This window comes from Choloepus didactylus, chromosome 1 (genome assembly GCF_015220235.1).
Source record: "Choloepus didactylus isolate mChoDid1 chromosome 1, mChoDid1.pri, whole genome shotgun sequence".
Lineage (NCBI taxonomy): Eukaryota > Metazoa > Chordata > Mammalia > Pilosa > Megalonychidae > Choloepus > Choloepus didactylus.
This window is the reverse complement of record NC_051307.1, coordinates 161,934,055-161,950,670: the sequence shown is the minus strand read 5'-3', so window position 1 is coordinate 161,950,670 and position 16,616 is coordinate 161,934,055. Positions and strand designations below refer to the sequence as shown.

Sequence of the window (16,616 nt, the reverse complement as noted above, 5' to 3'; positions counted from 1 at the left end):
GTTCCTTATCTTAGAGGGAAGGCTTTCAGTCTCTCTCCATTGAGTACTATGCTGGCTGTGGGTTTTTCATATATGCTCTTTATCATGTTGAGGAAGTTTCCTTCAATTCCTACCTTTTGAAGTGTTTTTATCAAAAACGGATGTTGGATTTTGTCAAATGCTTTTTCAGCATCTATTGAGATGATCAATTGATTTTTCCCTTTTGACTTGTTAATGTGTTGTAATACATTGATTGATTTTCTTATGTTGAACCATCCTTGCATGCCTGGAATAAACCCCACTTGGTCATGGTGTATGATTTTTTTAATGTGTCTTTGGATTCGATTTGCAAGTATTTTGTTGAGGATTTTTGCATCTATATTCATTAGGGAGATTGGCCGGTAGTTTTCCTTTTTTGTAACATCTTTGCCTGGTTTTGGTATTAGATTGATGTTAGCTTCATAAAATGAGTTAGGTAGTGTTCCATTTTCTTCAATGTTTTTAAAGAGTTTGAGTAAGATTGGTGTCAGTTCTTTCTGGAAAGTTTGGTAGAATTCCCCTATGAAGCCATCTGGCCCTGGGCATTTATTTGTGGGAAGATTTTTGATGACTGATTGGATCTCTTTGCTTGTGATGGGTTGGTTGAGGTCTTCTATTTCTTCTCTGGTCAGTCTAGGTTGTTCATATGATTCCAGGAAATTGTCCATTTCCTCTACATTATCCAGTTTGTTGCCATACAGTTGTTCATAGTATCCTCTTATAATTTTTTTAATTTCTTCAGGATCTGCAGTTATGTCACCTTTTTCATTCATTATTTTGTTTATATGGGTCTTCTCTCTTTTTGATTTTGTCAGTCTAGCTAGGGGCTTGTCAATCTTGTTGATCTTCTCAAAGAACCAACTTTTGGTGATATTTATCCTCTCTATTGTTTTTTTGTTCTCTATGTCATTTATTTCTGCTTTAATCCTTGTTATTTCTTTTCTTCTACTTGGTTTAGGATTGGTTTGCTGTTCATTTTCTAGCTTCTTCAGTTGATCCATTAGTTCTTTGATTTTGGCTCTTTCTTCCTTTTTAATATATGCGTTTAGTGCTATAAATTTCCCCCTTAGCACTGCTTTTGCTGCATCCCATAGGTTTTGGTATGTTGTGTTCTCATTTTCATTCGTCTCTATATATTTAGCAATTTCTCTTGCTATTTCTTCTTTAACCCACTGATTGTTTAGGAGTGTGTTGTTTAACCTCCAGGTATTTGTGAATTTTCTAAGTCTCTGATGGTTATTGACTTCTAATTGTATTCCATTGTGGTCAGAGAATGTGCTTTGAATAATTTCAATCTTTTTAAATTTATTGAGGCTTGTTTTATGTCCCAGCATATGATCTATTCTGGGGAAAGTTCCATGAGCACTAGAAAAGTATGTGTATCCTGGTGATTTGGGATGTAATGTCCTGTATATGTCTGCTAAATCTAATTCATTTATCAGATTGTTTAGGTTTTCAATTTCCTTATTGGTCTTCTGTCTGGTTGATCTATCTATAGGAGAGAGTGATGTGTTGAAGTCTCCCACAATTATTGTGGAAACATCAATTGCTTCCTTTAGTTTTGCCAGTGTTTCTCTCATGTATTTTGTGGCACCTTGATTGGGTGCATAGACATTTATGATTGTTATTTCTTCTTGCTGAATTGCCCCTTTTATTAGTACGTAGTGGCCTTCTTTGTCTCTCAAAACATCCCTGCATTTGAAGTCTATTTTATCTGAGATTAATATTGCTACACCTGCTTTCTTTTGGCTGTAGCTTGCATGAAATATTTTTTTCCATCCTTTCACTTTCAATTTCTTTGTGTCCCTGTGTCTAAGATGAGTCTCTTGTATGCAACATATTGATGGTTCATTTTTTTTGATCCATTCTGCGAATCTATATCTTTTAATTGGGGAGTTTAATCCATTTACATTCAACGTTATAACCGTGAAGGCATTTCTTGAATCAGCCATCTTATCCTTTGGTTTATGTTTGTCATATTTTTCCCTCTCTCTATTAATATCCTTTATTGTACCCATACCGAATCTCTTTAGTACTGAACCTTTCTCCAAGTCTCTCTGTCCTTTCTTTGTTTCTCTGTCTGTAGGGCTGTCTTTAGTATCTCCAGTAGGGCAGGTCTCTTGTTAGCAAATTCTCTCAGCATTTGTTTGTCTGTGAAAAATTTAAGCTCTCCCTCGAATTTGAAGGAGAGTTTTGCTGGATAAAGTATTCTTGGCTGGAAATTTTTCTCACTCAGAATTTTAAATATATCGTGCCACTGCCTTCTCACCTCCATGGTGGCTGCTGAGTAGTCACTACTTAGTCTTATGCTGTTTCCTTTGTATGTGGTGAATTGCTTTTCTCTTGCTGCTTTCAGAACTTGCTCCTCTTCTGTGTTTGACAGTGTGATCAGTATATGTCTCAGAGTGGGTTTATTTGGATTTATTCTATTTGGAGTTCGCTGAGCATTTATGATTTGTGTATTTATGTTGTTTAGAAGATTTGGGAAGTTTTCCCCAGCAATTTCTTTGAATACTCTTCCTAGACCTTTACCCTTTTCTTCCCCTTCTGGGACACCAATGAGTCTTATATTTGGACGTTTCATATTATCTATCATATCCCTGAGGTCCATTTCGATTTTTTCAATTTTTTCCCCATTCTTTCTTTTATGCTTTCATTTTCCATTCTGTCATCTTCGAGGTCACTGATTCATTGTTCAACTTCCTCTAGTCTTGTACTGTGAGTGTCCAGAATCTTTTTAATTTGGTCAACAGTTTCTTTAATTTCCATAAGATCATCCATTTTTTTATTTAGTCTTGCAATGTCTTCTTTATGCTCTTCTAGGGTCTTCTTGATTTCCTTTATCTCCCGTACTATGGTCTCATTGTTCATCTGTAGTTCTTTGAGTAGCTGCTCTAGGTGCTGTGTCTCTTCTGGTCTTTTGATTTGGGTGCTTGGGCTTGGGTTATCCATATCATCTGGTTTTTTCATATGCTTTATAATTTTCTGTTGTTTTTGGCCTCGTGGCATTTGCTGAACTTGATAGGGTTCTTTTAGGATTTGTAGACCAATTGAAGTCCTTATCTCTAATTTATCAGATCTACAGCTTCGTGGAGTACACTTTCTCTAACTAACCAGCAGGTGGCGTCCACGAGCCACCTGTTCTCCACAAGCCAGTTCTCCCCTGCTTAGCCTTTTTGGTGAGTGGGGGAGTGAGTCTTGTGTGGCCCAATTGGTGTACCAAGCTTGCGTGTGTAGTTGGTGTTGCCTGCCCTGTATATGGGGCGTGTTTCTGGGCAGTCAGGGAGGGGGGGGTGGCTCTAACAATCAAATCTCCCTGGTGATCCTAGAGTTTTAAAGCTGCTGCAATAGTCTAATCCTTCAGTTCAGTCCTGCCACAGTTTGTCTCTGCCACTGACCCACAAGTCCTTGGTATTGGCGTATGACTCCTGAGACTTGCAAGTGGGCCCCTCTTCCAGGCCGTGCACCCCGGGTCCTCTGTTGAGGGATGGCTGTGCTATGTCACAGGTGAGTGCCGTCCCCCCAGGGCAGTTCTGGGCTGCTGGGCTGTGTAGGGAGGCTCCCAGTCTGCTGAAATGATGGCTGTATGGGGCTTTGTTAATTCACACTGCTCTACCTTCCCAACTCTGGGACAATCAGCTGAGGTTGCAGGGAAGGCTAATGTCCACGCCCAGTTTTGTGATGTGTGCCTGTTATTTGAAGCACTTCCGTCACACTGGGTTGTCTGGGGCAGTTCTGGGCTATGGGGCTGGCGATGGGCAGGAGTGTTTCCTGTCCACCAGGATGATGGCTGTGAGCGGACACCCCCCTTTTCTTGGGAAGTTGTGGTGTTTAGTGAATTTTCTCAGGCACTGGATTATTGCGTTTTGTCTCAGAGCTCTCCTAGTTCTGCTCTTGACTTGACCTGCCCAAATAGCAAGTCTTTGAAGCTTTCTGTATTGGGCTTCTTAGAGTAATTGTTTTAGAAAAAGAAAAAAGGATTAAAAAAAAAAACAAAAATAAAACAAAAAAAAAAAACCAGGCCCTCCTCAGAGATCTAATGGGTTATTGAAATGCTAAGAGACAAAGCAACCAGGGCCATTAAGGAAAGGTCCACAGGGCAGAGAGATCAGCTTTTCTTCGGGATTTGCATATGCGCCTCAGGGCCCTTCCCCTTTCTATGTTCACCAGAACTCCAAAAATCCTCCGCTTTTATTTTGGAGTTTTTCGTGTTGTTTTTTTTCTATGCCTGTCTCCTCTCTGCTGGGCTGGCTGCTCTCAGATTCTCTGGTGTCTGGTCTCAGTCTATCTATGGTTGGAGTTTGAATCAGTAGAATGAGTTTCCGATAAGGGCAGCCACTGCAGTTCTCCCTTCTCCTTCCCGGAGCTGACAGCCCCTCCTCCCCCGGGACTGAGCCTGGCAAGGAGGGGCGCGGGTCCCCTGGCCGCCAAAACTTACAGATTTCGCTGATCTCAGCAGTTCCACGTTTTCATGAGTGTTGTATGAAGTATGCCCAAAGTCAGATTGTTCTGTGGTGTCCAGTCCACGCAGTTCCTGGCTTTCTACTTACTTTCCTGGAGGAGTAACTAAAACATACAGCTCACCAGTCTGCCATCTTGCCCCGCCTCCCCAGTTGTCTACTCTATCAAGAGTTTATTCTTTTTAAGAAAAATGTCAACTTGATTTGAAATTCTGCTAAAGCCAACATTGATATAAGGTTTCAGGAATTGACTTTCTGATTTTTTATGTTAAAGTTACTTTTTTTCTTCAAGAGCTCAGGTTTCATTTTTTCAGTTTTTCAAAGCAAATAATAAAAATCCCATAATGTCAATATACTGTCGTTTCGGATTTTCCCAGTCATCCCCTAAATCTCTTTTTACGTTTAGCTTGTTCAAATTAAAATCCTATGGAGAGTCACATGTTGCATTTGATTGATATATTTACCCCCCTTAAAAAAAAAAAAAAAAGCATATGTTTTATACCTTTTTAAATTTCTTTTGATCTGCAACAGTTGCCTCTCTCCCCTTTTTTTTTTTTAAATTTTCATTTTTATTGAGATTGTTCAGATAGCATACAATTATCCAAAGATCCAAAATGTATAGTCACTTGCCCCTGGGTACCCTCATACAGCTGTGCATCCATCACATTTAATTTTTGTTCAATTTTTAGAAACTCTTCACTACTCCAGACAAGAAGCAAAGTGAAAGATGAAAAAAGAAAAAAAGAAAAGGAAACTCTAATCCTCCCCTATCCCCAACCAACCCCCCTCAATTGTTGACTCGTAGTATTGGTATAGTACGTTTGTTACTGTTTATGAAAAAATGTTGAAATACTACTAACTGTAGTATATAGTTTGCAACAGGTATATAGTTCTCCCCCACATGCCCCTCTATTATTAACCTTTAATTGTATTGTCATACATTTGTTCTGGTTCATGGAGGCGATTTCTAGTATTTGTACAGTTGATCATGGACATTGCCCACCACAGGATTCAGTTTTATACATTCCCATCTTTTGACCTCCAGCTCTCCTTCTGGTGACATATATGACTCTGAGCTTCCCCCCTCCACCTCACTCACACACCATTCGGCGCTGTTAGTTATTCTCACATCTTGCTACCAACACCCCTGTTCATTTCCAAACATCTAAGTTCATCCTAATTGAGCATTCCGCCCATACCAAGCAACCACTCCCCATTCTTAAGCCTCGTCCCATATCTTGGTACCTCATATTTCATGTCCATGAGTCCACACACCATAACCAGTTCCTACCAGTGAGACCCTGCACTAACTGTCCCCATGTGTCTGGCTTATTTCACTCAGTATATTGCCCTTGAGGTTTTGTCATCAACCCGTTTTTTTTTTTTAATATGGTTTTGTTCACTCGCCATACATTCCATCCCAAGTAAATAATCAGTGGTTCTCTGCATGGTCATACATTTATGTGTTCACCACCTTCACCACTATCTATGTAAGGGCATCTACATTTCTTCCACAAGGCAGGAGGGAGAGTCAAAGAAGGTAGAGAGGCAAAAGAAAGAGGAAAAAAAATGACAGCTAGGAAGCAGCAAAAGGAAAAATAACCTTAAATCAAAGTAGAATAAAGAATCAGACAATACCACCAATGTCGAGTGTCTAACATGCCTCCCCTATCCCCCCCTCTTATCTGCATTTACCTTGGTATATCACCTTTGTTACATTAAAGGAAGCACAATACAATGATTCTATTAGTTACAGTCTCTAGTTTATGCTGATTGGATCCCTCCCCCAGTGCCTCCCCATTTTTAACACCTTGCAAGGTTGACATTTGCTTGTTCTCCCTCGTAAAAGAACATATTTGTATGTTTTATCACAATTGTTGAATACTCTAGATTTCACCAAGTTACACACAGTCCCAGTCTTTATCTTTCCTCCTTTCTTGTGGTGTCTCACATGCTCGCTACCTTCTTCTTTCATCCGTATTCATAGTTACCTTTGTTCAGTGTACTTACATTGTTGTGCTACCATCTCCCAAAATTGTGTTCCAAACCACGGACTCCTGTCTTCTATCACCTTGTAGTGCTCCCTTTAGTATTTCCTGTAGGGCAGGTGTCTTGTTCACAAAGTCTCTCATTGTCTGTTTGTCAGAAAATATTTTGAGCTCTCCCTCATATTTGAAGGACAGCTTTGCTGGATATAGGATTGTTGGTTGGTGGTTTTTCTCTTTCAGTATCTTAAATATATCACACCGCTTCCTTTTTGCCTCCATGGTTTCTGCTGAGAGATCTGCACATAGTCTTATTAAGCTTCCTTTGTAGGTAATGGATTGCTTTTTTCTTGCTGCTTTCAGGATTCTCTCTTTGTCTTTGACATTTGATAATCTGATTATTAAGTGTCTTGGCGTAGGCCTATTCAGATCTCTTCTGTTTGGAGTACGCTGCGCTGCTTGGATCTGTAATTTTATGTCTTTCATAAGAGATGGGAAATTTTCATTAATTAATTTCCTCTATTATTGCTTCTGCCCCCTTTCCCTTCTCTTCTCCTCTGGGACACCAGTGATACGTACATTATTGTACTTTGTTTCATCCTTGAGTTCCCGGAGACGTTGCTCATATTTTTTCATTCTTTTCTCCATCTGCTCCTTTGCGTGTAGGCTTTCAGGTGTTTTGTTCTTCAGTTCCTGAGTGTTTTCTTCTGCCTCTTGAGATCTGCTGTTGTATGTTTCCATTGTGTCTTTCATCTCTTGTGTTGTGCCTTTCATTTCCATAGATTCTACTAGTTGTTTTTTTGAACTTTTGATTTCTGCCGTATATATGCCCAGTGTTTCCTTTACAGCCTCTATCTCTTTTGCAATATCTTCTCTAAACTTTTTGAATTGATTTAGCATTAGTTGTTTAAATTCCTGTATCTCAGTTGAAGTGTACGTTTGTTCCTTTGACTGGGCCATAACTTTGTTTTTCTTAGTGTAGGTTGTAATTTTCTGTTGTCTAGGCATGGTTTCCTTGGTTATCCAAATCAGGTTTTCCCAGACCAGAACAGGCTCAGGTCCCAGAGGGAAGAAATATTCAGTATCTGGTTTCCCTGCAGGTGTGTCTTAGAAAATTGCTCCACCCTTTGATGCCTCAGGTCACTGTGCTGTTCTGCCCAGCAGGTGATGCCTGTTAGCCTATACTTCTTGACTGGTGTGAGGAGGTATGGCTGTGTTCCCCCAGGCTCTGGGGTCTGGTTCTGAATGGAAAGGGCCCCACCCCTTTCCTGAGTTCATTAGCATTTCAGTAGTCTTGCTCTCTGCTTGTGCTGTCTCCACCCTTCCCAGAGTCACAGCCCTGGAAACTGAAAATGACTGGGGCTTTCTCCACTGAGCCGAAAAAGAAACAGATAGTCCCGTTCAGACCCAGTCCAAGGCGACCCTCTGGCTCTCCAAGGTCAGTCGTCACCCAAAGCCTCTGTCTGTTTTTTTGGGTATGCATACCTGTAGTGAGCAGTTCATACTCGCTACTTAAAACACCAGTTGGAGCTCAGCTGAGCTATATTCACTTGCTGGGAGAGAGCTTCTCTTTGGCACCACAAGGCTTTGCAGCTCGGGCTATGGGGGCGGGGGTCTCGCGACTTGGATCCGCAGGTTTTACTTACAGATTTTATGCTGTGATCTTGGGCATTCCTCCCAATTCAGGTTGCTGTATGATGAGTGGATGGTCTCGTTTGTCCCCCTGCAGTTATTCTGGATTATTTACTAGTTGTTTCTGGTTTTTTGTAGTTGTTCCAGGGGGACTACTTAGCTTCCACTCCTCTCTATGCTGCCATCTTGCCCTGCCTCCGCCTCTCTTCCCTTTTTTTTGTCTTCATTTTATTGAGATATATTCACATACCACGCAGTCATACAAAACAAATCGTACATTCGATTGTTCACAGTACCATTACATAGTTGTACATTCATCACCTAAATCAACCCCTGACACCTTCATTAGCACACACACAAAAATAACAAGAATAATAATTAAAGTGAAAAAGAGCAATTGAAGTAAAAAAGAACACTGGGTACCTTTGTCTGTTTGTTTGTTTCCTTCCCCTATTTTTCTACTCATCCATCCATAAACTAGACAAAGTGGAGTGTGGTCCTTATGGCTTTCCCAATCCCGTTGTCACCCCTCATAAGCTACATTTTTATACAATTGTCTTCGAGATTCATGGGTTCTGGGTTGTAGTTTGATGGTTTCAGGTATCCACCACCAGCTACCCCAATTCTTTAGAACCTAAAAAGGGTTGTCTAAATTGTGCGTAAGAGTGCCCACCAGAGTGACCTCTTGGCTCCTTTTGGAATCTCTCTGCCACTGAAGCTTTTTTTTTTTACCTTGCCATTCTAGATTTAGCTGATAGCATCCACATAATATCTTTTTAACATGTACATCTATTCCCTTTATTTCCTCTAAACTGGTAGCTAAATCTAGAATTGCCCTGTCGAATATGGTAGCCACCAGCCAGCTTAATCAAAATTAAATAAAATTAAAAGTTCAATTCCTTAGTCGCATTAGCCACATTTCAAGTACCCAATAGCCGTTTGTGGCTAGTAACTACTGTTTAAGCAGTGAGATATAAAATATTTCCATAATTGCAGAAAATTCTGTGGAACAGCACTGATAGGCTTGATCAGATTCAACTTTGATTTTCTTGAATCAGAGAGGCAAAGATATTTCATAGATGGTGTAGTATATTTCCTATTTATTTTCAGAAAGGCATACAGAATGTCTGAGTGCTCTTTCTGTTTGTGATAAGATTGGTCATTGGGTTCAGGTGTGTCAGCCCAGTCCATCCATCATGAATTTTCCCATGAGCTTTTCACCCAATGGTGAAATCCTCTTTTGGGTTCAGATTGCCTAAACCCATTATTGCATTAAGGAGTGTGAAATGTTGATATTCTAATTCTATCATTCCTTCTGTATTTATTAGCTGGAAAACTTTTATGAAGAAGAACTTTCTGTCATCAGCTATTTGATTACCCTGAAATACAGTTTGTACAGGAAAGGCAAGAAAAATTTTTAATTCTTTCTCTCTATTTTCAGACTACAGTAATGAGTCGGTGCCCTAGCAACCTCCAAAGGTAATAATGAGGGTTTTTACTTTATATATATATATATTTTAATATTATCATGAACTCATAGATTTAAATATATTTAAACTGTTTCAACCTATTGCAATCATTATTCTGATACTCAGATTGTCCCATGTTTGGCCAGTGGGAGCCTCTTTTAAGTTGGTTCCTGTGCCTTTTGATATGACTCCAGTAGTGTTTAGTGGTTTCCTTGCTTTCTGGTGAAATATTTTCCTGGCTTATTTTATACATTTCTGGCCTCCAGGGAGCCCTGTTTCCTTTTAGTGGGAGATGGTGTTTAGAGACCACAGTCTGGGTGCTAGAGGTGCTCTTACATGAGGTTGGCCATGGGTTCTAGGATTTACAATGGCCAGAGCTAAGAAGTACATTTTTAAAAAATAGAAATGTGTAGAGTTCACCCTAGTATTTCCAATTTAAATTTGATTTTTACTGTTTTTTTTTTTTTTTTTTTTTTGGTTTTGATTTCATGCGTTTGATTAGTAGTTGTATCTTCTTGCTCAAAATCTTGGCACCTAATATCAATATAATTGCCTTTTTTTTTTGACTTATCCTTTGTTAAATATATTGGTTTCAAATTAACAATACCGATGTTATTATTAATATGATTTCTGAATAGTGTTTAGGATTTCTTTGCCATTCTTTTTATCCTTAGTATATATCCTACTAGGGATATGTACAATGAAATTATTGCATTTTAAAGGTATATGAAATAATTTGTTGTTTGTTTAGGCTGCCAATTTGATATACAGTTGATGAGTGACTCATTTATTTAATATTGTTTCCAATTTTTCCATATTTTTTTCTAGTTTGATTTGTTTTATTAAATATAAAACCATAACACAATTCCTGTAAAATAAGCACCTATTAAAAAAGTTACAAGGTACAGTGAAAGAAGTTTAGCATTCATCCCTGTTTCCTCAACCCTGATAGTTTTCCTTCCCAGTAGGTAATCATTTTTACTAGTTTTGGGTTTACCCATCCATAAAAATGAATGCACCCTTTCTTAGTAAAAAGTAGTATTTGCATTTACTGTTTTGCATCTTGCTTCCTTTCACTTAGCAATATATGCCCTGTAAATCATGTCATAGAAATTTGTACAGATCTTTATCCCTTTTTATGCTTCATAGTCCTTCACTGGTGGATAGTCAGTTAGTCCCTTGTTGATAGACATTTGTGTTATTTCCTGCTGTTACAGATAGTGCTAGAGTGAACATCTTTGTGCTTATGTCATTTTGTATTTTTGTCAGTGTACCTTTGGGATAGATTCCTAGAATTCGCATTGTTTGACCAAAGGGTAAATGCATATATTAGTTGTTAATTATTGCCAAAATCTTCTCTATTGTAGTTGTGCCATTTTGCATTTGTACCTATTGTGGGAAAGACACCTGTTACCACCTCCAGGTTAGGAGTCCTACCTCATGAAGGATAGCAAAGAGATGTCAACCCACTCCGTACAGGTGTCAGAGATGCCAACAAAAGGCACTACTTACATAGGGCCCTGGCTGGTACAGTGTTTACTCACATTGAGTAGAGGCAGAGGAAGGTCAGCTCCACTAGTGGGTGTCATGGCCAGTGGGTCGTGCTTTGCTGCTGAAGTGGAGAGATGTTCTACGCGCACTCTTCTCTCTTGCGTGTGGTAGACAAGTGATCCTGCTCCTTACCCACTGGGGACAAATATAGCAGTGGGATTGGCCAGGTGCCATAAAACTCACACTTAACCAAGCAGTCTCTGTGAATGTTTACATATACTCAGACCACTTACTGCTAGGGGATGTGTTTTAAGTCAAGGCTCCCCAAGAAGGGGTTAGCCTGTATTAATCATCCGTCCTAGCACCAGACTGATGCATCTGGTTTTGAGCACAGCATTTATTTGCGGATCACAGGGAAAGTCGGCAGGCTGTGCTCAGACTGTCCCCTTCCACCCCAACCACAGTGTATGTGAGTTCCTGTTTTCCCATAGCCTTGACATCAGAGTCTGTTGTCAAACTTTTAATTTTTGGTTAATCTGATACAGAAGAAAGAGTGTCCCAGTATAGTTTTAATTTGTGTCTCTTGTGTTATGAGCAAGATTGAGCATCTTTTTACATGTTTAAGGTCATTTGCATTTTTTCCTGTGAACTGCTTATTCCTATCTCTTGCCCATTTTTCTATAGATTTCTTCCCTCCCCCTCAATTTTTAGAAGCTCTTTATCTTCTTGGGTAGCTAGTACTTTGTGATAAAACTTTCAGATATTGTCATCTGTTTTTAAACTTTGCTTATTGCATTTTTCACATGCAAAATTTTATTTTTGTGTACTCAGATTTATCAATCTTTCCCCTTATTCATTCTGGATTTTGAATCATAGATTTTACAACTTTTATTTTTATTGTGAAAAATTTCTTACACCTTACCTAGTCATTTTTTTTTCTCTTAAGTTTGAATAGGAGCCACAGTTTATCAACCATAGCATACCTCATGCAGCAATAGTATATAGGTTTTGTAATTACCATGATACTAGTGCAGATAAAAGGACACAGCATTGTTATCCTCCTTTAAACTATGTAGTCTTGATGGTTAGGCATATTTCTTCTCATAGTGCACATTTATTTAGGAATGTATCCAGAGTTTTTATTTTCTTCCTGTGCTGCATTGTGAATAATTTGATCTTGGGCATATACTCTGGATATTTTTCCTGATCTGTTAAATGAAGAGGTTGAATTAGAGCTCTGAAGTCTTTTCTGGTTCTTAAACTCCAATATGTTAAACAATTTCATACTTGCCTGTTTTCAGACATCCTGTTTATATTATTTTTCCCCTAAGATTTAAAATGTGCTTTCTCTGCCCCCTAGACTTAGCAAAAAAGTCTGTTTCTTTTAACCATGCCATTCCACAATTGCCTCATTTAAAACAGCTTTATTCCAGAGGAGAGTTACAATGAACAGCTTCTGTTTGCTGTTTTGTTATAACTGCATAAATGAGTAGGATTGTCTTCTACTGGTTGTAAAGCTACACAGTTTGCATTTAACCACATTAGCATTCATGTTAGTAGCAAGAAGTAGCAGATTGTCAAACAGTAACCTGTTTATTTAAATTTGTTTTTAATCCAACAAAGAGCATCTAACTTTACATCGATTATCTCATGTTACGAAGAAAGCAGAGTGACATAGTGGTCGAGTTGAATGAAGGTCATGTGGGTTAGGAAAGGAATCAGTGATACAGCTGTGAGAAATTCAGGTGACAGAGGTCCAGAGAATAATTGGAGTCTTTGCTGATCCTAAGGAATGAGAACAGATTGTGTTTATGAACTGTAGCTGTTGACCTGGGCTGTGGTATGTCTGCAAAAGCTTTAAAGTTTGGGTGTTTTTTTCCGTTCTTTTCTTTGCTACCTTTATTCTTGCACCCCAGAATTGATGGGCTGATGAGGTGAGGAGGAAGGGGCAAGAAGGAAAGAGGTATTATTAAAGAAACACATCAGGTATTAGTAAATTTATTTTCCACAGAATGTTGCTGATCTACCCCCTCCCCCTTTTTTTTTTTCTTAAATAGAGATTTCTGTCTTAGTCTTAGATTATTATTTTGATTTCTGAAATGGCAATTTTCCATACATGGACTATTTCATTGTGCTGCTGCCATCTGGTGGCCATAGTGGTGATGTCATACTTCATACTTGGATTTTATTTTTTCCTGTGTCCAGACTTTTTAATGTAGTTTTAATTTAGTTTGTCACCCAGGGAGACACTATTAAGCCAAAAGATGCATTTGAAGATCTGGAATACTGTAAAGGATATAAATATTGCCCAGTGGTTGGGACTCTGGAGTCATACTGCCTAGGTTTAAATCCTAGGACTGCAATTTGTAGTTTAACCATAGGCAAGTTGCTTAACCCTTCATGCCTCAGTTTCCTCAAAGAAATTATGCCTATCTTTCATGAGTGTTGTGAACATGAAGTTAGACAATGTATGCGAAGTAGTTAGCACAGTTGAACATTCATTGTCTCTTAGCTTCTTTATAATAATGATGTCATCCAGAAAATATATTTATGTACCATATATTACTAATATATATTATTAAATATGTTAATGTTTAAGAATAACATGATCTAAAGAAGTATAATTTTACTAACAATAATTTTGAATAACTGTAGTAACACTGTCCTTAGGAATAGCATTTTCTTATATATTTAATAAATATCCATGTATGGTTGTCGGGAGTGGGCTACTCACAGTGGACATTTTATTGACTATTAGAACCCTATGAAAAAGCTGGAAGAAACCTTGGAGACTATGGTTCATGCCCTTCGTTTTACCGATGCAAAAATCAAAGGCCAAGGACACACAGCTAAACAAGTTAGTTGCAGAGCAGACTATTTCCTGGGTCTCCAAACTAGTACTGTCTGAACTGTGTACTTCTAGTTCTCCTAGAGTGAACCAAAATGCAGAGCCTATTGCATTGTAATTTGGTTGTATTGCGGCTTGAAAGAAAATGGAATAGGAAATGGAAACATTTTTCTTTAGGTTCTTTTTTGGTCTAATATTGGTGTAATATGTAGGATAAAGCAACTGGAAAAAAAATCTCTGTCTATAAGAAATATATCATTTGTGTATGAATAGTTGCTTTAATACTCCTTGTTAGTACTTTTTTAGAAATAGATCCAAAGAAGGTGCAGTGGTTGTGTTTTCCAGTCTTCTCATTCTCCTTTGTGTCTTTAGAATACCTTGTGCATGCTTCTGCATTACATTTTTCTTACTGAGAAAACATTTTGGTTAATTTTTTCTGACCCATACTGTGCTACTAATTCCTTGAGGAAAAAGGTCATGTCCTTTACCACCGTATTTCTAGTAGTACAACACTGAATTATTTGTTGAAGGAAGGACTCCATATCTAGATGAGGTATTAGGACAGAGGGACAGACTCCTGACACCACAATCTTTGGTTATTGCCTGAAGGCTCTAATTCAGGGGTAAGCCTTTGAAAGTTTACAGAGAAAGAGCAGTTTCTCAGGATTGAAAAGTGGTTTGACATTACCTAACATTTTGAAAATTTGTAGTAAGAGGTGAGAAAACTCAAGGGCTCACAGCACCTACTATATTTGTGCACTTTTGTGTCTAAGGGTCTTTCCTTTTTCATTCTCATCTTCCTTTCTTCATGGTGTGTCTTTTCCTTTTTATAGCGTTCTGTTCTGTCTCCCTTCCCTTCTTTCTCTGCTAGACTGTACTCTGTAGTCCTCCAGTTACAAGTTTGCAGTGGAGGGTTAGGGGAAAGAGGGAGGAGAATTGAAAGCAGTTCAGCCAAAAGCATTCAGTACCTGCCATGTTGTGACGCTATGCTAATCTGCAGAGATGAATAAAATTGGTTTTCTGCCCTTGAGGGATGATTGGTCTTGTAACGGAAAAAGGTGTGTAAAAAAAACTCATTGCTAAGCCCCACCCCTATCAAGATGGTGGGGTAAGATGCTTAAAGGATCTGTCCACCCACAGAAGCTTTGAGCAACCAGCAAGAACTGGCAGAAGCATCTTTCTTGAAGCTCCAGAAACCAGTTAAAGAATTGCAGTGACAGGGTTAGCACTGAATCAAGAAAAGGACTACTTAAAAGTGGTAAGATGTTGTGTAGCCATGACTGGCCTCTCCCACACCCTTCACTGGCTCTGTGGAGATCTGGCCCATACTCCCAGTGTGGATCCCTGGTCCTGGTTCCAGATGGAACAGAGTAACCCTCATGCATGTACTGGGAGCATGTATGTCTGGCTCTGTCTGTCTGGTGGTGGCCTGAGGGACTTCTGGTCCCAGAACTTTGCCTGCATGTAGAAGGCAACTCATGGAACTCTTCATCAGAATGCTGTGGGAGAGTAGTTAAGTTGTGCTGTCTGGGGCAAGGGATTGCTGGCTGTAGGACATACAGTTCAGTGCCTGGAACTGTTAGGAAACTATTTCCTGTGGAAGAGGGGACATTAGGAACTGTGTAAATGGGGGAATTCCAAGGGTCACATGCATATGCCTAAGACGAGATGCATCGGTAGAATGTATCAGGAAGGCCCCCACACTTTGGCCTGGAGCTATTCTCTAAATGCATTGTATAGATAAGCCCTGAAGGAGAGCACGTGCACAGGCTAATCTTTAAAGACTGGGAAAGGTGTTTTCTCCCTATCCCCTCCTCTTGTTAGCACCTGGCAATCAAGGAAAGTTCTGTCATTGTATTAACTGGAAACAAGCTTAAGTAAGACTCCTCAGAATCTAAATTCCAGCAATAACACGTTAAAATATCAAAATATCCAGGTTTCCACAAAAGGTTACAAAACATACAAAGAAACAGGAAGTGATGGCCCAGGCAAAAGAGAAGATTAAAGCATTAGAAACCATCAGTGAGGAGGACCAGGCTCAGGTCATTCCAGACAAGAAGTTTAAAAAAAAAAAAGTCCTAAATATGCATAAAGAACTAATGGTTAACAGGGACAAAGAACTAAAAGATATCAGGAAAAAAAAAATAGATTAACACAAAGAGAATATCACTAGGGAGATGGAAATTGTGGAAAGGAACCAAACAGAGCTGAAGACCACGGTGACAGAAATTAAAAATTCTCCATAGGGGTTCAATAGCAAATTGGAGCTGGCAAAAGAATCAGAGAACTTGAAATAAGGCAGTTGAAATCTTTCAGTCTGAGAAGGAGAAAGAGGAAAGAATGAAGAAAAGTGAACAGAGCCTGAGGAACCTGTGGGACCCCATCAAGTGTATCAGTATGTGCATTGTGGGAATCCCAGGAGGAGAAGAAAGAGAAAAGGGGGCAGAGAATATTCAAAGAAATAATGGCTGAAAACTTCCCAAACTTAATGAAAGACATGAGTATATATATCCAAGATGCTCAGTGAACTCCAAACAAGGAAAACTCAAATAGACCCTTGCCACAGCATATTATAATCAAATTGTTGAATGCCAAAGATAATGAGAATTCTGAAAGCCACATGAGAGAAGTAATATGTCCCATACAAGTGACCCACACTATGATTAAATGCTGGTTTCTCAGTGGAAACCATGGAGGCAAGAAGGCAGTGAAA

General features: G+C 39.1%; 1 protein-coding gene across 8 annotated transcripts in view; it reads left to right on the top strand.

Moving 5' to 3' along the window:
- Nucleotides 1-16,616, top strand: part of CEP63 (centrosomal protein 63) — a 121,863-nt gene that overhangs the window by 5,518 nt on the left and 99,729 nt on the right. For 7 of the 8 annotated variants that reach the window (XM_037844599.1, XM_037844609.1, XM_037844617.1 and 4 more), the window contains exon 2: nt 9,537-9,574. In XM_037844599.1, coding sequence (XP_037700527.1) covers nt 9,546-9,574 — 29 coding nt within the window. In that variant the 5' untranslated portion in view covers nt 9,537-9,545. Of the gene's footprint in view, nt 1-7,856; nt 7,902-9,536; nt 9,575-16,616 lie in introns of those variants that run through there. The other variant, XM_037844593.1, reaches the window with a different exon arrangement.